The sequence below is a fragment of the Mustela erminea genome, chromosome 5 (assembly GCF_009829155.1).
Source record: "Mustela erminea isolate mMusErm1 chromosome 5, mMusErm1.Pri, whole genome shotgun sequence".
Taxonomy (NCBI): Eukaryota; Metazoa; Chordata; class Mammalia; order Carnivora; family Mustelidae; genus Mustela; species Mustela erminea.
In genome coordinates this window covers 27,640,831-27,663,333 of record NC_045618.1, presented here as the reverse complement: position 1 = coordinate 27,663,333, position 22,503 = coordinate 27,640,831, and the positions used below count along the sequence as shown (strand labels likewise).

The 22,503-nt window shown below is 40.2% G+C and overlaps 1 protein-coding gene across 4 annotated transcripts in view; it reads left to right on the top strand.

The window, feature by feature from the left end:
- Window positions 1-22,503, top strand: part of OCA2 (OCA2 melanosomal transmembrane protein) — a 399,414-nt gene that overhangs the window by 24,052 nt on the left and 352,859 nt on the right. For all 4 annotated transcript variants that reach the window (XM_032342310.1, XM_032342311.1, XM_032342312.1 and 1 more), the window contains one exon: window positions 2,910-3,178. In XM_032342310.1, the coding sequence (XP_032198201.1) occupies window positions 2,931-3,178 (248 nt within the window). In that variant the 5' untranslated portion in view covers window positions 2,910-2,930. The remainder of the gene's footprint in view (window positions 1-2,909; window positions 3,179-22,503) is intronic.

Below are 22,503 nucleotides of genomic sequence, written 5' to 3'. Positions count from 1 at the left end.
TGACTTATCTTAGCATAATTTCCTCCAGTTCCATCCACGTTTATGTAAATGGTGGTTATTTATTATTTTTGATGGCTGAGTAATATTCCATTATATATATGTGGATCACATCTTCTTTATCCATTCATCTGTTGAAGGACATCTCAGCTCCTTCCACGGTTTGGCTATTGTGGACATTGCTGCTATGAACACTGGCATGCATGTGTCCCTTCATTTCACTACCTCTGTATATTTGGGGTAAATACCCAGTAGTGCAATTGTAGGGTCTTAAGATAGCTCTATTTTTAACATCTTGAGGAACCTCCACACTGTTTTCCGAAGTGGCTGCACCAACTTGCGTTCCCACAACAGTGTAGGAGGGTTCCCCTTTCTCCACATCCTCTCCAATATTTGTTGTTTCTTGTTGTGTTAATTTTTGCCATTTTAACTGGTGTAAGGTGGTATCTCAACATGGTTTTGATTTGAATCTCTCTGATAGCTAAAGATGATGAGCATTTTTTCATGTGTCTGTTAGCTATTTGTATGTCTTCTTTGGAGAAGTGTCTGTTCATGTCTTCTGCCCATTTCTTGACTGGGTTATTTGTTTTTTGAGTGTTGAGTTTCAGAAGTTCTTTACCGATTGTGGATACAAGTCCTTTATCTCTAATGTCATTTGAAAATATCTTCGCCCATTCCATTTTGTTTGATGGTTTCCTATGCTGTGCAGAAGCTTTTAATCTTGATGAAGTCCCCAAAGTTCATCTTTGCTTTTGTCTCCCTTGCCTTTGGAGACGTGTTTTGAAATAAATTGCTGTGGCTGATGTCAAAAATGTTACTGCCTATGTTCTCCTCTAGGATTTTGATGGATTCCTGTCTCAGTTGAGGTCTTTAATCCATTTAGAGTTTGTCTTTGTTTATGGTGTAAGAAAATGGTCCAGTTTCTTTCTTCTGGGTATAGCTATCCAATTTTCATAGCACCATTTGTGGAAGAGACTGTCTTTTTTTCTACTGGATTTTTTTTTCCCCTGCTTTGTCAAAGATTAGTAGACCATAGAGTTGAGGGTCCATATCTGGGATCTCTACTCTGTTCCATTGATCTATATGTCTGTTTTTGTGTCAGTACCATGCTTTCTTGATGATCACAACTTTGTAATATAACTTGATATCAGGCAACGTGATGTCCCCAGCTTTGTTTTTTCTTTTTCAACATTTCCTTGGTGATTTGGGGTCTTTTCTCGTTCCACACAAATTTTAGGATTGTTTCTTTTAGCACTTTGAAAAATGCCATTGGTATTTTGATCACGTTGAAAGTATAGATTGATCTGGGCAACAGAGACATTTTAACAATGTTTATTCTTCCAATCCATGAGCATGGAATGTTTTTCCATCTTTTGTGTGTTCTTCATTTTTCTTTATAAGTTTTCTGCAGTTCCTAGAGTATAGATCCCTTACCTCTTTGGTTAGGTTTATTCCAAAGTATCTTAAGGATTTTTGTGGTATTATAAATGGAACCAATTCCCTAATTTCTCTTCCTACAGTTACATTGTTAGTGTATAGAAAAGGAACTCATTTCTGTGAATTGATTTTGTATTCTGCCACATTAGTGAATTGCTGTCTGAGTTCTAGTGATTTGGGGGTGGAGTCTTTTGTTTTTTCCATGTAAAGTATCATGTCACTTGTGAAGAGAGAGAGTTTGACTCCTTCCTTGCCAATTTGAACACCTTTTATTTCTTTTTGTTGTATGATTGCTGTTGCTAGGACTTCCAGTACTATGGTGAACAATATTGGAGAGAGTGGGGATACTTGTCGTGTTCCTGATCTAAAGGGAAGTATTCTCAGCTTCAGTCTCATAATCTGAATCATTATTTTAAATGCAAATATGAGAGCATTAACTCGTAGGTAGAATCAGGAAAGTTGTAAAATTTGTATTCTGTAGTTCATACATGCATGTGGATTTTGTACTTACTAGACAATGGAAACAATTGCATGAAACTAAAATGTTTTTTAATTTTTGATAGAGGCACATTCTACTAACACTCTACCTTCTCCTTACTGATGGTGAGCCACAAAGAATGGCAGGCCCATGTATTGTACCGATTCCAACTATGGGTTGTGAACATTGCTTCTCATGTTGCAAATCCTCCTTAACCAAAGCTCACAATGAATTTTCATAGCAACCCTTGATAGCAAACCATTCTGCTGCAAATCAGAGGTCATTTCTGGGGTCATGGGAAGCTGGCAAATGTAAAAGAATAAAATGGTAATGGTTATAAATGTAATCCAAAGAGTAGGACCTCATAACTTTTTTTTAAAATTTCACTTTCAATTACTCTATTACTTTCAATGAGTAATTGTTTTCATTTTTATAATAAGTATTATTATTTTCTCATTGCAAAAGTATTAATTTGCTGGATGCAAAAACCCATAAAACCATAACATAGTTAGAAAAAAAGGAGAAAGTCCTTACCACACAGAGATGGTCATGTTTTGGAGGCTGGGTCTTTCTGGTGTCCCGTTCTATGCATATGCTATGTATATATTTATTTCAAGAAAAATATCCTGCTCTATCCGTGTTTTTTTCTGTATCCTTAATATTTCCCACTATAAATCAGTATCCTTTTAGAGCATTTTTAGTTGTATAGTATTTTATACTATGCACATATTGTAACTTACTTAACTAATGCTTTCTTGTTGAATACTTAGGTCATGACTAGTGTGAAATGTGCTACAATGTTCATCCTTAGAGTTGAGCATACACTGTTTCCCATGTGATGTAGAATGCTGGAACACTGGAAGGGCTCCATTATAAGAGGCCAAAAAAATAACAAGGGTAGAGAGAGACTGACTGGATTCCATATGGATTCCTCAAGGGGCAAACAATATTCCCAGTTTGCTTTTCATCAAGAGTGCTTTCTTTCTGACTGATCTAGTGAGAAGAGTGACAACAGAACATGCATCTAGAGAACAAAGACGGTGGGCTGACCTCTGGTGTGCTGGAGATGGAGTTACATCAGACATCTGCTCCCATGTGTGCTGCCCTGGGAAGGCCAAAGCTGGCAGGACCTGCCACCAGCAACTACAGGCTACAGCGTGGAGTCAACAGGGAAGACCCCTCAACCCCCTACCCCAGCAGGGCAGCTGGAAAGAGCTGTTGGGCTTCTGTGGACCAAGATTTTGACTCATTTCTCACAGAGCAGAGGTGAATTTATAAGAATTTTATCTTATAAATGTGGAATTCACAAATACTGGATTTTTTGTAAGCATTGTTCCTCCATTTTTTTGTGGAAAAATTTTCAGATATTATGCAAGAAATGCAAGAATACTCTAGCACTTTCCTGGCCTGTTTTGAATGAATGCTCTTTCTAAAATGTGGCTAATATAACTCTAAAACTCTAAAAACTCTATAAAAATAGAGATTTTTCATGAAATTTGCATTTGCTATATTATTTTAAGGCATTAAAAGTATTACATGACTTTAAAAAGGATAGTATTTATATACTTATATATAAAATATTCTTATATGTAAGCATATGCTTATATATAAGATATATATACATATAAGAATATATATATATGTCTTAGAACATGCATTGTCTTACAAATATGTCAAGTAAATCAGTTGAATATCATTTTTCATGTTAGAAAAATCTAGATTACATTAAAAGGAACTTTTGATAAACCCTTAAATATTTACCAGAGTAAAACCAATGTATAGATATAAAAAGCATCCTATAAGTGTCAATTCATACCCATGTAGGGACATACTGTTTACCCTGAAGATCTGGGTATCCTTGTCCCCACAGGCAATAAGTCCTGCTCAGAGCAGTTGCTCAGCCAGAACTTGACCCACACAGTACCAGTGGTCTAATGTTGAAAAAGGCAAAGCATCATAAAAATACATTGAAGTGTGGTGTACAGCCCCACCACCTGCCATGATCCTGTCCCCTCCTCCTTTCTAGGGTAGCACCTATCCCAGTTTACTGTTGATATCACCAATGTGCATGTTCATACTATTACTGTTTATGTATCACTTAATAGTATGTGCTCTTGTCTTGCAAGTGGTTAAACATTGACTTGCTTTTTTTTGGTCCAACTTGTTTTTTGGGATTTGTCAGTGTGTCTCCCTGTAGCTCTTGTTAATTCATTTGGAGTGCTCACTTAAAACGTCAGTATCTGAATATTCCACAGTTTATATGTCTTCTCCTGTAGGTAGCCATTCAATGTCTACCCCACTTCCTAGTATTTTGCTATTAAAAACTGCTTACAATGCATTTTCTTGTATAGATTTTTGGGGGTATGAGTTGGGGGGGATTCTCTAGAGTACCTTTCTACTTGATAACAAGTGTTGGTTCCTAAAATGTCTGCACCTTAGGATTTATTAGATGTACCAGATTCATAATTGTGTCAGTTTACCCTCTCACCTTTCCAGTGTTTGGTGCCAGGGGACTTTAACATGAGAAGATGTGATACATGTGATATGCTATGTCATGGTTTGCAAGGAAGTTTGTATTTCCTTGTTGACCAGGAAAGCAGACCTTCTTCCCACTTGTTTACTAAGCAGTTAAGTTTGTTTTTCATAATGTGCCATCTTGTACATTTTGCTCAGTTTTACAATGATTTGTTTATACTTTTCTCTCTCTCTCTCTTTTTTCTTAAGATTCTTCATATTAACCCTCTTTGGTCCTGTGTTGCAGGGTCTTCTCCAAGCCAGAAGATCATCTTTTCTTTTTATTTATGATTTTAAAAAAATTTATTTATTAATTTTGGAGAGAAAGAAAGAGAGAGAGAGAGCGTGCACAGGTGGGAGGGTCAAAGGGAGAGGGAGAGAGAACCTGCAGATACCATGCTGAGCATGGAGCCCAGTGTGGGGTTTGATCCCATGATCCTGAGATCACAACTTGAGTTGAAACCAAAAATCAGATGCTCAACCAATTGTGCCACCCAGGTGCCCCATTTATGTTTTATTTTAATAACGTATTAAGATGATTATATTTGTAAATCTTTCATGGTTTTGTGTTCTTTTGGGGGGCTAGTATTTCAAAGTTCAGATATTTATAAGAACTCAACTTTCTCTTTGATTTCACAAAAATTTCCTCCTGTTTTCTGAAAGTTTTAAACTTTGCTCTTTAGATTTAGTCCTTTACCAACCTGGAATTTATTTTTAAATCACCCTTCTTTTCCTTCTCTTCTTTCATCTTTCTCTCTTTAGTGCTTAAAAATATAATAATACATACCAAAAAATAAAAACCAAACCCAGTACAGTTTTTGATAACAATTTTAGGTCTGAAATGCAAGAATAATTCAGGGCATCATTGGAAGGTGAAGGAGTACCTCCAGAATCTCCATGTAGGATTGGATTACGGCAGACTGTTGGGAAGCTGGGGCTGGAGATCTTCTCTGGAAGCTGTATTGACCTCAGCTATCTCTTGCCAGAATAATGGTGCAGACCCCAAACACAAACTTCATCATGTGGGTTGTAGGGTGGTAGTCTAACTCTTTAGGCCAGTGCAGGCTTGGCTGCCAGCTAACTTAGAGGTCTCATGGGTCACCTACCTCTCGTCCTTCCAGAGGTTTCATGACTCCAGTGTGGAAGCTGGTCATAAGCTTCTGCCACCTCATGTCTGCTAACATCTCACCAACAAACTGGAGGTCAGAGTCACATCCTGTGCTCTGAGAGTCACCAGATAGAATGCAGGTTGCAAATGTGAATTTCAGGTAAAAATGAGTATTTTGGGGGAAGTTCTTGTACTAAAAAATTATTTGTAGTTTATCTGTCACCAAATTTGGCTGGGCACTCTATTTTTATTTGCTAAATCTGACCACCTGTTGCTCAGGATATGCTCATCTCTGGAGACTAGAGCTCCCGTGAGCTAGCAGTGGCCTGCCATATGTCCTATGACAGCCCTGCTAGCTGGGCGGTGCAAAAAAGTCCTACATGATGAAGGCAGGTCCCAGGGCCAGTAAAGATGAGCACTCTTGAGCCACAACTTCTCCTGCTGAGCTTGTTCCAGGAGCTAGAGCAATAGTAATCAGGAAACCTATAGGGACAGCTCATAGAAGACCTGGGAGGATATCTATTGGCTAGTTCTCCTATGATGTGGGCCCATAGGAGAAGTACCAGCTCGGTGTGAGTGTCTGTGTGAGTACAGAGTGTTTAGTGCTATTCATATGTGCACTTACGTGAGTCCCTGAACCAACATGCTCCTCCTGAACAGGCATGTGCTAGTGTTGTGTGGTCACCCCAGATGCATCTTTTTAAAGGTTATTTGTGGGATTCATTACATTTTGCATTTCTTATTTAATGAAAATAAGTATGAAATGGAAAGAGATGTGTTCATATTGATGATAAAACAGAGATTTTTAAACTTAATGGAGATGAAGCAAGATGGAAATCACTGGATATGCAAAAAACAACCAACTCTTTAGCTTCAGAGAATTTAAAACTCAGTATTACAGGTTAGTTTATGAAGAGAATGAAAGGAAAGAATGTTCTGAGATGCTACAAATACATTGCTTAAGAAATTTTGCTGAAAAGGTTATTTGGGATTTCATATTTTTGAACTCTCTGAGAACATGCCCCTTGGAAACAGATCATTTGCGGTTAATTCTGAATGGAAGGGAAGGAGGCAGAGGTTTGCAGCCTTTTGCAACCCTTTTGTCCTTTCACTTCCAGGAAGTCTAGGGGCAGTTTCTGGGATCAGTTACATCACCTGTGTACAAACTGGTTAGTAAATGTTTCCCCAAAACTATTAAAATCTTTGTGAAACAAGGCAGGATATCGATAATGTGACTATCATATCATTAATACAACCCTGTTTTGTATCCTGTAGTTTTGTAGAAAGTTCTGAAATCAAATAGTGTGAGTCCTCCAACTTTGTTCTCCATGTTGCTTTGGGTATTCTGGGCCCTTTGCCTTTCTGTATAAATACTATCACAACTATGTCAATTAAAAACACTCTGCTGGCATAAACATTCGGGTGCACGTGCCCCTTTGGATCACTACGTTTGTATCTTTAGGGTAAATACCCAGTAGTGCAATTGCTGGGTCATGGGGAAGTTCTATTTTCAACATTTTGAGGAACCTCCATGCATTTTGATTGGAACTGCGCTGAATCTATATGATGAGTTCAGGGGGAATTTGTATCTTTTTTAAAAATTTAATTTAATTTTCCAGTGTTCCAAGATTCATTGTTTCACACCCAGTGTTCCATGCAATACATGCCGTCCTTGATACCCACCACCAAGCTCACCCACCCCTCACCCCCCTTCCCTACAAAACTATCAGTTTGTCTCTCAGTGTCCACATTCTCTCATGCTTCCCCTAATTCTCCAGTTTCCCCTAATTCACTTTTCCTTTCCTTTTCCTAATGTCCTCCATGTTATTCCTTATGCTCCACATGTAAGTGAAACCATATGATAATTGACTTTCTCTCCTTGACTTATTTCACTCAGCATAATCTCCTCCAGTCCTGTTCATGTTGATAAAAAAGTTGGATATTCATCCTTTCTGATGGCTGAGTAATATTTCATTATATATATGGATCATATCTTCTTTATCCATTCATCTTTTGAAGGGCATCTTGGCTCTTTCCACAGTTTGGTGATTGCGGCCATTGCTGCTATGAACATTGGGGTACAGATGGCCCTTCTTTTCACGACATCTGTATCTTTGGGGTAAATACCCAGTAGTGCAATTGCAGGGTCATAGGGTAGCTCTATTTTTAATTTCTTGAGGAATCTCCACACTGTTCTCCAAAGTGGCTGCACCAACTTGCATTCCCACCAACAGTGTAAGAGGGTTCCCCTTTATCCACATCCTTTCCAACACTTGTTATTTCCTATTCTGTTGATTTTGGCCATTCTAACTGGTGTAAGGTGGTTTCTCAGTGTGGTTTTGATTTGAATCTCCCTGATGGCTAATGATGATGAACATTTTTTCATGTGTGTGTTAGCCATTTGTATGTCTTTGGAGAACTGTCTGTTCATGTCTTCTGTCCATTTTTGGACATGATTATCTGTTTTTTGGGTGAGTTTGAGGAGTTCTTTCTAGATCTTGGATATCAGTCCTTTGTCTGTAGTGTCATTTGTGAATATCTTCTCCCATTCTGTGGGTTGCCTCTTCATTTTGTTGACTGTGGACATTGCTGCTATGAACATTGGGGGTACATATGGTCCTTCTTTTCACTATATGTGTATCTTTGGGATAAATACTAGGCACTAGGTATTTCTTCTGTGGACACTCCATGTGCAACCACCTTTCCAGCAACTTAATGCATTCACCAACTTGGAAGCTCTCCCAACCTTTTAGTTTTTTTTTTTTTTTTTTTTTAACAGAGATTCTGTTATGTAGACATGATTGATTAAATCATTGGCCATTGGTGATTGAACTCAACCTCCAGCCCTTCTTTTCTTTCTTTACACTGAGCTGGACTTCCTCTGAGTTAGAAATCAGCCTGAGGTAAAACTTTAAGTTTTCTCAGGAATTTTTCGAGCATTTGTCTGGCCTGTGTATATGTGTGTCTTTCTAAATTTCCTTGTATACATGGCTGCTTTTGAGTATCCTAATTTCTCCGAGACTTTTACCCCAGTTTCTTCTCTGGCCTTAGATGATTTATTGTGTATCTCCACTTGTAGTCTGTTGCCCCAGGTGTTTGTGGGTTTGTAGCCCATCTTGAAGTTTTTATGAAGAGGTCCTGCTGCTTTTCCCGCTTGCATTTTGAGGTATGTGAAACAGAGATGAACAAATTTCAGCATGCATGAGTCTCTCAAATAGCCCCCAGACAACTTAGAATGGACATACTCAATATGTTTTAAGTGAAGTCTTTCTTGCTCCCTCTAATTTGAAGGATTAGGGGAACTGAGAAGAAGACTGCCACCTGCTTAAGACTCAGATCACCTCCATACCAGGGAGGGTGTGGGTCAAAGCAAGTAAAATGTCCCCAAACTTTCCTAGCCTTTTGAAAATGCTTTTTATTGTTTAGGGTTTTGTTTGTTTGCTGTAAACCTTTGACAGTTTTCCAGAGCACCTACAAAGTTGCTTCAGAAAACTTCTGGTCCATCCTTCCTCCCTTCCTTTCTTTCTCTCCCTTCCTTCTCCTTTCCTTCCTTTTTTCTGTCCATCTTTCTTTCTATGTTTCTGTGGGGGAATGAAGGCATAGAGCTTCCCAGATTGCCATTTTTCTCTCTTCTTTATTCTGAGGAGTCATTTTACTGTCTGGAGAATTATTAATTGATAGACTTTCTCTCTGAACATGGTTTTGAGCCACTCTAGTGAAATTATTTCATTTGTTAATTTAAATTTTGTTAGTTAACATATAGTGTAATATTGGTTTCTGTAGTAGAGTTCAGTGATTCCTCACTTACATACAACACCCAGAGCTCATCACAACAAATGCCTTCTTTAATACCCATTACCCACCCAACCCATCCCTCACCCACTTCCTTCCATTAATCCTCAGTTTATTCTCTGACGTTAAGAGTCACTTATGGATTCTTTACCTCTCTCTCTCTCTTTTTATCTTTTTTTTTTAAAAATATGTTCAGTTGGCCACCGTATAGTACATCTTTAGTTTTTGATGTAGTGTTCAATGATTGATTAGTTGCATATAACACCTAGTGCTCATCACAACGTGATGAGTTGTGTTCTCCTTAATATCTATCACCTAGTGTTCTCCTTAATATCCATCACCTAGTTACCCCCTAACCTTACTCCCCTTCCCTCTGAAACCCTCAGTTTGTTTCCCAGAACCAGAGTCCACAGTCTCTCATAGTTCATCTCCCTCTCTGATGTCTCTCCCTTCAGTTTTTACTCTCTTCCCCTATGGTCCTCCATGCTATTCCTTGTGTTCCACATATGAATGAAACCATATGATAATTGTCTTTCTTTGCTTGACTCCTTTCACTTAGAATAATCCCCTCCAGTGCCATCCATGTTGATGCAAATGGTGGGTATTAATCCTTTCGGGTGGCTAAATAATATTCCATTGTGTATATGGACTGCATCTTCTTTATCCATTCATCTGTTGAAGGGCATCTTCTACAGTTTGGCTATTGTGGACATTGCTGCTATGAACATTGGGGTGCACATGCCCCTTCTTTTAACTGTGTGTATCTTTGGAACAAAACCTAGTAGTGCAATTGCCGGGTCATAGTGTAGATCTATTTTTAACATCTAGAGGAACCTCCATACTGTTTTCCAGAGTGGCTCTATCAACTTGCCTTCCCGCCAACAATGTAAGACGGTTCCCCTTTTATCCACATACTTGCCAACATTTGTTGTTTCCTGTTTTGTTAATTTTTCCTGTTCTGATTGGTGCAAAGGTGGTATCTTATTGTGGTTTTGATTTGAGTTTCCCTGATGGTTACTGATGTTGAACATTTTTTTCATGTGTCTGTTAGCCATTTGTATGTATTCTTTGGAGGAGTGTCTGTTCATGTATTCTGCCCATTTCTTGACTGGATTATTTGTTTTTTGGGGTGTTGAGTTTGCGAAGTTCCTTACTACCTTTTTTCTCCCCCCTTCTCATATGTTCATTTGTTTTCTTTATTAAATTCCACATATGACAGAGGATATATTATATATCTCCAAATAAGAATGAGATTATGCCAGTTGTGACAACATGGATGGACCTAGAGGGTATTGTGCTAATTGAAACTAGTCAGACTGAGAAAGAGAAATACTATATGACTTCATTCATATGTGGAATCTAAAAAAAAAAAAAAAAAGAGATGAATAAACAAAGCAGAATCAGACCTATAACAAATTGGTAGTTACTGGGTGGGGGGAGGTGGAAGAAGGGCAAAATGGGTGAAGGGAAGTGGGAATTACAGGCTTCCCATGAATAAGTCATGGGAATTGTAATAGTATTGTATGGTAACAGATGGTAGCTACACTTGCGAGTATGTTAAGCATAGCATAACATATAAGCTTGCTGAATCACTAATGTTGCATACCTGAAACTAATGTAATATTGTGTGTTAACTATCCTAAAAAAAAAAGAGAAAAATGATTCAGGTTTTTTTTTTTTTTCAATAAGTGCTCTTTGGATTGTTTTAGATTGGTTAATTTTTAAAGTTCTGAAAATATTATTCTGCCCAATTTTTGCCTGTTTTCTTAAAATTTTTATTTATTTTTTAAATTTCTTTTCAGTGTTCCAGAATTCATTGTTTATGCACCACACCCAGTGCTCCATGCAATATGTGCCCTCCATAATACCCACCACCAGGCTTATCCAACCTCCCACTCCCCCTCCCCTTCAAAACCCTCAGATTGTTTTTCAGAGTCCATAGTCTCTCATGTTTGTCTCCCCCGTCCAATTTCCCTCAACTTCCTTTTCCTCTCCATCTCCCCATGTCCTTCGTGTTATTTCTTATGCTCCAAAAATAAGTGAAACCATATGATCATTGACTCTCTCTGCTTGACTTATTTCACTCAGCATAATCTCTTCCAGTCTCAACATTGCTTTATATGGAAGAGAAAAATTTTACCAGTTCTTACTCTGCCATTCCTACTCTTATCTCCTATTGATTTTATTTGAAAGAAAATCTCATCTCATAAAGATGATATTTTCGAGATACTAATTGGAAGTACTTTTTTGTCTCTGCAAGAGTACAGGTAGTTTGGGTTTGGCTTAGAAACAAGTCATTGTTCACATTTGTATTTCAGGCTAGAATTAAAAAAAAAATGCATAACATCAGGGTGGCAGCTTGCAAGGCTGAGAGGGAAGTGCTGGTCTGGCTGGGCACTGCTTGCAGTGCTCCACTGAGAGGGTATGTCAGCATTGCTCAAGAGATGCCCATGTAGGTGGTATGAAATAGAACCCTGGTATTCAATCCTGGGCAGACATGCTGAGGACTTATAGCTCCCACTTGCCAGCACACCTGAGGAGTCTCACAGGGATCAGAAAAGTAAAATGTGAGGACTTTGTAGGACAGATAATAAAGAGGGCACTAGAAGCTTGTACAGTGCCCCCAGGTTGTGGTGGAAGCAGCACAGTTGTGATGAGAGGCATGTAGGTGTGAGCTTGTTCTCATAACCTTTTCAACATGGAGTGCAATTGTGTGTGTGTGGCATTTCTTTGAAGGGGAACAACTCTCCTAATCAGGAGTTTGAACCTTCAATTAAATGAATGTAGACAAAAATAGACTGTTTAAAATAGGCGAAGGCTGAGCAACTACCAATTGGCATTCCATTCTCCCATTTATCAAATGAATGGGGGACCCACTTTTAGAACCCGAGTTAATTAATTGCTAAACATGTGGAAGTGATATGGTTGGGTATTCCTAACTCTGCTCAAACATTCTTCCTTCTCAGATGGTATTTGCTCTTCCCTCCCTTAGGTCAATATGATGGAAAATCCGCAAAAGACTATTATCGGGAAGCAAAAAACATTGTGAAGTCTTTAAAACTTATTCTCCTTTTTACATAGTTTTATGTAGAATATCATTTAATCTCCTTAGTTACTTAGATTCATGAGTGGTTTTAGCTTATTCTTTCGCTCACTTTGGGCTTATTTCTAGGCTTTCACAAATTATTATTTTGAAATAATTTTAATCTTACAGAAAATTTATGGCATAATATGAAAAACTCCTGTATACCCTTCATCTAAAAACTTCAGTCAGTTTTGCCAACTCTCTGAATGGTGCTTAGCCTTTATAGCAAAGGATTCAATTCAGAAGCACATATTGCATTTTGTTGTGATGTTTCTTTTATCTCCTTCAGTCTGGAACTTTTTTTTTTTTTAATCGCTTCTTAACTTTCATGATGTTGAAAGTTTTGAAGACTAGGGTCTGGTTATTTTATTAAAGGTTCCTTCATTTTCGTTTTCCTGATGTGTCCTTCTGATTGGATCCAGGATATGCATTTTTGGCAGCAATATCAGAGAAGTGATGCTGTGCCCTTCTCATTTCATCCTGTTAGGTGGTGCTTGATTTCACTATGTGCCATTACTTTTGCTCTTCACTTTGATCACTTGATTGAGATGATGTCTATCAGGCTTCCTCACTGTGCTGTTGCTCTTTTCCTTTCTGTAATTAATACTTTGTGGAAATATCAGTGTCTCATTCATCATCTGATTTTTTCACCCAATAGCTTTAGCATCTGTTGGGTTTCTTGTTTGAATAAAATTTCATTATGGTGGTACTAAATTATCTAAGTGCTCATTAGCATCTTTTCCCTTGCTGGCTGGCATCTTTGGTATTCTGGTCATTTATTGCATCCCTGTGAGGATTTTGACACTTGAGTCTTTGTTTTCCCTTTTCCTCCACTTATGGTCATTCTCATGAGTTACTCTCTCACGGACAATTCCAACTCTGAAGTCCTCTCAACCTCCTTGCCCCTGGTGCCTTTTTTCCGTGTTCAGTGTCACTAGCTCATGCCCATGACTGTCTTTGCCTGTGTGTGTCTTGAAGCTGTTTGGCATCCTGCTCTTCCGGCTTTCTTTTTCTCTTATGCCCAACATTTCCTTGAGCTCTTTAAGCTTCCCAGCCTTCTCTCAGGCACATGCTGTTTTTTTCCTTTTGGCACCAAGGGTGTGTTTTCCTCTTCCTCCAGCCTGTTCCCAGGGCTGTGTCACTTTGTGACTCTTGCCACCTGTGCCTTCTCTTCCAGCTGTACCTCAGCTTTGGCTCTCCCACTTGGACCCTCAGTGTGCTGAGTGCACTGACAGAGAATGCCCCAAAACAGAGAATGCCACCTCACAGGCTTTCCAGGAGCAACCCATTTTTTTTCATGATTTGATTCTGTACTCTCAATTTTATGACCCATGGCAGTTATTCCAAACCTTCCCTACATTTTCCATGCTTCCTCTCTTCCAGCAGATGGCCCTATCTCCTACTTCAGGGAGTGAATTTGGGCCACCAGTCTTGAATACCCTCAACTCTGTGTCTCAGCTTTGTGCACAGAACTGTTGACGCTGGATGAAGCTGGTGAATCTGAAGTGTTGGACTCTGAAGAGTTTAGGTTACCCTTCCAACTCTGAGCTCACACCCCTTGCCCCCCCCCCTTGTCTCTGTGGCAGGGCTGCTCTGTCACCCAGGCTGCTACCTGGACTGGATCCACTCCTTTCTGTGCTATTCATTCCACATGGTAGGATCATGGTGTGAAGTACACAGGGACATCTGTAATGGCAACGAGCATAGCAAGATTGCCACTCCCCCCCTTTGATTTGCTGAGTGGCTTTGGTGGGGGTTTGTAAGGGGAAATGCAATCAGTAGAGGATGGAAACCAGGGTTGGCTCTTGGATTTGCTCTTGTCTTTCCTCACAGCAAATTAAGACAGTATAAATTTGGGCAATTCAGTATGTACTTTTCTGTTATGTTAAGGAGTCATGTCAGTGGCTTCAGCATCATTTCTACTGGTGGTATATAAGCAGGGAAGAAGTTTTTGACTGCCCTGTCCCCACTCCTGGATCAGGAGGAATTCCACTTAAAGGTGTTGCCTGGTCCCTGGCCAGACCTATAGTAAAGGCTGCTGGACCTGAGCCCACCCTCCCTAGAACTACCTGAATGTCCTCCAAATGCAGAGCGGCTTCATCTCTCTCCTGCCCTAGCCCTGTGTGGTCCCTATCATTCTGGAAACAGGGACCAGTCTTTCACCTCTGCTCTCTTGCACTCTGTGTGGGGACAGGAAGGGTCCTGGGCTCAAAGGGACCGTGCTTTCTTTCAAACATCTTCAGAGATGGCAATTTTTTCAACTTCTAAACAGAGAGGTGCATTTTTTACCAACATGTGATCTTCTTATGTCCTGCATGAATCCCTTTCCGGGTGGAGGGGAGCGAGGCATCACTACACTTTCTCTGCATCTTGTAGGAGTATGCTGTTTCATCCAGTACTAGCAGAGCTGTCCGCAGATGTCAGTTCCTCAGGGGTTTGTCACCATGGGACAACCTTTAACTACTACAGGGACTTTGATAAACATCTGCCAAGGCTGGGCTGGGCTTTGGCATGTTACATTTCTTACTTCTTCCAGTCCCACTGGTCTGCAAGAGGGGTGCTGTTCATTGTTATTTTGGGGGCACGGGAGTGAGTGTCCTCCTTTCTGTCTCCCAGAGAATGTACAGGTCTGAACTGGTTCCCTGTACTCAAGGAAGGAGTTCTAGTACTGTCTAATATGCAGTGGTCACAACAAGTTACATTGTTGTCCTTTCTCTCTTCATGCTGGCCAAAACTCCAGTGTTAGGACTTTTCACTCCTTCACATTTGCCACGCTGTGTCACCTGCCCCTATGGTCTTGACCATCTCCAAACCTCATTCACTTCTGAAATGTTACCTGCTCTGCCTGTGTCCTGTGTTTGGTGGGAACCAGTGCTCTGTGTCCACATCACTTGGGCAGTCAATAAGCCATACCCCTCTTGTCCTAAGCTTATGTATTTGATATTACTCCTATGGGTGAATCCAGGTTTTTTTTTTTTTTCTCTTTGGAAGGGTTGACCATTCTTCCCCACGGTCCTCAGTGTCTGTGTTCTGGGTGTATATTCAATTCTTCCTCATTAAGCCTCTCATACAGATGTTTGGTGAGAGCTTCCTAATTCCTATGTACCTGCCTGACCCTGGACTCTATGGAAGGGCTGGTGCAATTATTCATGTTCCTCCCCATCAAACCTCAGGACCCTGCTAAACCATATGGAACATTAAGGGCAGGTAGAATAGCCTGCTCCTCAGCTATGATTCTGGGGGTCTTCAGAGGGTTGGCCTGCATGTTGGGTGGACTCCTTTATCCTGGGCTTCACCTGGGCCCTATTCAACTTCCCAAGGACACACTGCACTGGTCTCACATGAAAGAGGAGTTGTTGGCTCCTCTTCCTGGTGAGCACCTTCCTGGTGAGCACCCCCCTGATGCTTGGGGTACTGACAGGGTGGGTTTGGAGAGCACGCCTAAAGCTCCTCATAGATATGCAAGTTTGTTTTCTATTGATGTACTCTTTTTTGAATAGCAATTCAATTGTCATAAAAGGCTTTGAAATGCCATTCATCTTGGTGTTTTTTGGAAGTCCCAGGAGGAAAAACTCAGCCACCTAGGGCAGGGCATGGATAGAGAGATGTTCAAAACACCTAATCCCACCTACCCCATCCCACTAGGGGCCAAAGCCACTGGGAATCATGGGCCAGGGGTGAGACTCTGAGGGTCCTGTGCAAGGGTGACCTTCTGAGGAAACGGAGGGACACTTCTGACTTATGCCAGAAAAATTTCAGGGTAGGAAGCTATGCGGAATGAGGAAGAGCTGTGCTGCGAATCCAGGTTTGAGGTAGGTCTGAGAGAGAGGTGAACTTTCTGTGGATTGAGTGGGCATAGCTGGAAACCAGATGTGCAAGGCTGGAGATGCACTTGCCCACTAGGACCACCAGGGGGCCTGCAGTCTCAAGTATGATTAGGGGGAATGCTGGAGAGCTGGAGGTGACCTGCAGGTGGAGCTTGGACATCTCTCACCCTTGTTTTTAAGCTGTCTTCCTTGTTTTATGTCTCAATTTCTATATTATCCTTTTGTCCCAATTTTAAAAAGATTTTTATACTTTTTTATTGGGTTAATATGCTATTTTGTGTGAGACTCAGCCTGTTGATGGTGATGTTATTGGTAAGCAATGTTGAGGCACTCCCTTGGCTCCATATTACTTGTGACAACCCCTACAGGCATTTCCTTGATTGCAGTCAAAGTTGAGGCTGGACCTGCCCTTGTGGTTCTTAGGACTGCAAGATACACCTCAGCAGCAACCATCAGGGAACTTTGAAAAAGCAAAGTTTATTACTCACAAGTCCTGGAGGATGTGCTGCATGTCTGGAGCCAAAAAGCAAGGTTGAAAGTAGAGAGAAAGGGATTGTGGACCTGAGTGTCTGCCTTTATTCGGGTCAAGAGGGGGGTGTATTAAGGTTACACAGGTTCACTCTTTATTGGTGAATTTAAAACGTAAAAGCAAGAGTAAAAGCAAGGAAGGGGGAAGCAAGTGGTTAGTCAAATGGTCAGTTATCTAGACCAACCATAGCTTTCTAAAAGGGGAACTTGTTGGATACAGGGCCACCTGGCTCTTTATCTAGTTGTGTAGCCGAGAGTGTATTTATTTGAGGTAGATGTCTTTGAAGTAGGTGCTTCAACAATCAAATGCTTAATGTCTGGCACTTACATAACAATCAAAACTCATTGTCAGACACACTGCAAATACACATAATGGAAAATCTACCATCTTAACTATTTTTAAGTGTGTAGTTTGACAGTATTAAATACATTCACGTTGTTGTGTAGGTATTACCACTGTCTACCCCCATACCTCTTTTTATCTTGTAAAATAAACTCTGAACCCATTAAATACTCCCAGCTCTCTTCCTTCCTTAATCTCTGGCAGAACTCAGAAAAAGGGGATAAAGACCTCACCACAGAAGAAGGAAGATTTTAAAGGAAATGCAAGTGCAAGAGGTGAGGACAGCAGCTGGCTAGGTTTGGCCTCTGAATAGCATTTTGGGAAAATGCTATTCATATATATATATAGCATCCCAAAAAATAATGCTATATATATATATATATATATACATATATATATATGTATATATATATATATATATATAGCATTTTCCCAAAATTATTATTTCACCATTGGGCAGACCCTCAAGCTTAAGAGGGTCAGGATTCCCTTGTTTTTCAGACCCTCATAGGTCCCCAAGAAAATGTCTGTTGGTCCAGTAAGAGGAGACATTTGTGGGTTAGGGCAGTTTGCTGTAGCACCCCAGCTCTGGGTGGGGCCCCACATGACACCCCCATCCCCTGCCACCCCAAGATGAGTTACAATGCTTCTCCATGTATGGCAGCTATTTATATAGATTTGTGTCTCAAGGCCCTCTCTGGAGATGTTAGTTAGATTTATCTGGGGAGGGGTCATTTTGTTGGACAATCTATGTTCCCCTCTGAGTTTACTTCTGAGTTTCTTGAGAAAAAGTCCCACTCCTCTCACAGGATAATGACTTTCTGACCCGTGCTTTTGTGGCAGTGGCCATATATACCCTCTGCTTTGTTCTCAGATGGGTTATACCCCAGGGAAGTTTCCCTCTTTCTGGAAGTAGGGAGCATGTCCTATTCATGTCTGCCCCTCCACACACCTGGCATAGTAAATTCTTATTAAATATTTGAATGGAAGAGATGTGTGTATATGTATTTCTGAGCCAGTTGTTTTGGGGAGTGTATAGAAAGACCATTTCCAGGCAAGGAGCAAGTATTTTCCAGGGGATCTTTGTATTGCCGGGAGCAGACTACAGTGGTGATGGTAGTTGGGCAGCAAGAGAGGCCCACTGGACTCCAGGATGTCTTGGGAGGGCCAAGTTGCCACATGGGTCCTGACAAGGACAGGAGGGAGCTTCTTCAGGATTCCAGAAAGAAGAGCTGTTATTATGATATTGAGGGCCAAGGCAGCATCACAAGGCAATGTCTTTGAGTTTCATGGAGTTGAATCATTGCTTTTAAAAGATGGTTTCTATAAGCATTGGACCATATCTCCTGTAGGTGTTCCTGTGAGTTAAAAATAATGACAACCAAGAGCACTAAAGACTTGAGTAGGTTCAAAACGATTTCTTTTTCAACATTTTGGTAAAATATATAAAGTCTAAATACATTATCTGTTTGAAGCTCTTAGAAAACAAACTTGTTATGCCCCAATCCTATCTTTCTGAAACATGTGTTTCATTTGGACCACCAGTCATTCACTTGCAATAGAGGAAGTGTGTTCAGAAAAGCAATAAAAACCCAACACATGCATTTCCACAGGCTCTTCTCTTCTAGAAGTATAGTGGCTCCCTTGTCTGAGCTGGTCATTTCTCAGGAGAGAAGGGAGTCCAAGAGGGCACAGGGCTGCCCCAGCTCACACAGGCTCGCCAGAGATGCAGATGGCAGTCATCTTCTCTTTTCCATCCCTGACTCTGAGTGAGGCATTCAGCACCTTTGAATTTATTAAGGGCCCAGTATCCTAGTCTTCGTACAGTGGCAAACACCTTTTTGTGTTCTTGGTACAGTTTAGGAAACCCAGACTTGGGAGATAAATTTGAAATGGGATTTTGAGTGGGAAGGAGGACTGTGTTGTACTCGGTGACCTGGGATGGCACTTCTTGGTAGTGCTGGCCTTTTCATATTGTGGTTTCTGTTGTGTCTGCAGTGGACACACTCAAGACACACACTCCATCCCTGATCCCAGCCTCTGACATCTGATTTCCATAGACTTCTGACTGTGAGTAGAGGGAGTCTTTGGAGGAGCCATTCTCCACAATACACACTAGGAAAACATACAAGAATTTTCCTATTGAAAATGCCACTCCAAACGAACCTGTAGGAATATACTTCCTATGAATATTCAAGACCTACACTGAGGGCAAACTCCAAGAGACTTTAGGAAGCTTTAGAAACTCCAGAACTTCTGCAGTTAGTGGCTTTCAGGAGAAAACTGAGATGAATGTTAGGATGTCAGTCATGCTGACACGAATAAAAAAATGAGAGCAATACTGGGGAAAGTCTCAACGCAATCATTTTACAACCTGATAAAAATGTTTTTCCAGATAAAAATGTGAAAAAAAATCTAAGTGCAAGGCAAGACATCTGGAAAAACATGAAAAATAAGAAAGAATAAGGAGAAATTTGTCTTGTAAACTACCATAGTTTCAGTAACCTGGTACTAAAGCAGGAATAACAGGAAACAACAGATTAAAGTTAAACTCCCAAATTATGTGTGAAAATTAACTTGATGACCTAACATTTCAGGAGATTGGATAAAATTTGGATCATTCATATTATGAAACCAGACATACTTTTGAAGAGGAATAAAAAGTTCAATTTAATCTTACACCAAAATAAAGTTTATATTTAAGTGTAAAGATTAATAGCATGAGGGGTGCCTGGGTGGCTCAGATGGTTAGGCATCTGCTTTCAGCTCGGATCATGATCTTCAGGTCCTGGGATCAAGCCCCACATTGTGCTCCACCTTGGGCTCCCAGCTAGGGGGGAATCTGCTTCTCCTTCTGCATCTTTTCCTACCCCCTCTAATGCTTTCTGTCCCTCAAATGAATGAACAAAATCTTTAAGAAAAGAATAATAGCATAAAGTACTTGAAATTCAAGTATCTATGAATAAATATATATGTAATTTTGGGCTAGGATATCTACAACTATGGCAGTAACATACGATTGACCTCATGAAACTGGGTGTCTCAAGGGCTCCATGTCTGGGCCTGGAGCCAGGGCAGGCACTGATGGACTGTAGAGCCTTCAAGTAGCAGAGTAGTTGCTGTAGTTAGGATGTAGTTTAGGATGACTGTGATTCATGAGAACTTCAATGAACTCCTCAAACTCAACGCACACAAAACAGGCAATCATATCAAAAAATGGGCAGAAGATATGAACAGAATTGTGATGCCACCAACTTTGGCTTTCTTTTTCAATATCCCTTTGGCTATTCGAGGTCTTTTCTGGTTCCATATAAATTTTAGAATTATTTGTTCCATTTCTTTGAAAAAGATGGATGGTACTTTGATAGGAATTGCATTAAATGTGTAGATTGCTTTAGGTAGCATAGATATTTTCACAATATTTACTCTTCCAATCCAGGAGCATGGAACATTTTTCCATTTCTTTGTGTCTTCCTCAATTTCTTTCATGAGTACTTTATAGTTTTCTGAGTATAGATTCTGTGCCTCTTTGGTTAGGTTTATTCCTAGGTATCTTATGGTTTTGGGTGCAATTGTAAATGGGATGGACTCCTTAATTTCTCTTTCTTCTGTCTTGTTGTTGAGAAATGCAACTGATTTCTGTGCATTGATTTTATATCCTGACACTTTACTGAATTCCTGTATAAGTTCTAGCAGTTTTGGAGTGGAGTCTTTTGGGTTTTCCACATATAGTATCATATCATCTGTGAAGAGTGATAATTTGACTTCTTCTTTGCCGATTTGGATGCCTTTAATTTCCTTTTGTTGTCTGATTGCTGAGGCTAGGACCTCTAGTACTATGTTGAATAGCAGTGGTGATAATGGCCATCCCTGCCGTGTTCCTGACCTTAGCGGAAAAGCTTTCAGTTTTTCTCCATTGAGAATGATATTTGCGGTGGGTTTTTCATAGATGGCTTTGATGATATTGAGGTATGTGCCCTCTATCCCTACACTTTGAAGAGTTTTGATCAGGAAGGGATGCTGTACTTTGTCAAATGCTTTTTCAGCATCTATTGAGAGTATCATATGGTTCTTGTTCTTTCTTTTATTGATGTGTTGTACTACATTGACTGATTTGCGGATGTTGAACCAACCTTGCAGCCCTGGAATAAATCCCACTTGGTCGTGGTGAATAATCCTTTTAATGTACTGTTGAATCCTATTGGCTAGTATTTTGATGAGAATTTTCGCATCTGTGTTCATCAAGGATATTGGTCTATAGCTCTCTTTTTTGATGCTGTCATCATCAAGACAGCATGGTACTGGCACAAAAACAGACACATAGATCAATGGAACAGAATAGAGAGCCCAGAAATAGACCCTCAACTCTATGGTCAACTAATCTTTGACAAAGCAGGAAAGAATGTCCAATGAAAAAAGACAGCCTCTTCAATAAATGGTGCTGGGAAAATTGGACAGCGACATGCAGAAAAATGAAATTGGACCATTTCCTTACACCCCACATGAAAATAGACTCAAAATGGATGAAGGACCTCAATGTGTGAAAGGAATCCATCAAAATCCTTGAGGAGAACACAGGCAGCAACCTCTTCGACCTCAGCCGCAGCAACATCTTCCTAGGAACATCGCCAAAGGCAAGGGAAGCAAGGGCAAAAAAGAACTATTGGGATTTCATCAAGATCAAAAGCTTTTGCACAGCAAAGGAAACAGTTAACAAAATCAAAAGACAACTGACAGAATGGGAGAAGATATTTGCAAACGACATATCAGATAAAGGACTAGTGTCCAAAATCTATAAAGAATTTAGCAAACTCAACACCCAAAGAACAAATAATCCAATCAAGAAATGGGCAGAGGACATGAACAGACATTTCTGCAAAGAAGACATCCAGATGGCCAACAGACACATGAAAAAGTGCTCCATATCACTGGGCATCAGGGAAATACAAATCAAAACCACAATGAGATATCACCTCACACCAGTCAGAATGGCTAAAATCAACAAGTCAGGAAATGACAGATGCTGGAGAGGATGCGGAGAAAGGGGAACCCTCCTACACTGTTGGTGGGAATGCAAGCTGGTGCAGCCACTCTGGAAAACAGCATGGAGGTTCCTCAAAATGTTGAAAATAGGACTGCCCTATGACCCAGTAATTGCACTACTGGGTATTTACCCTAGAGATACAAATGTAGTGATCCAAAGGGGCACGTGCACCCGAATGTTTATAGCAGCAATGTCCACAATAGCCAAACTATGGAAAGAACCTAGATGTCCATCAACAGATGAATGGATCAAGAAGATGTGGTATATATACACAATGGAATACTATGCAGCCATCAAAAGAAATGAAATCTTGCCATTTGCGACAACATGGATGGAACTAGAGCGTATCA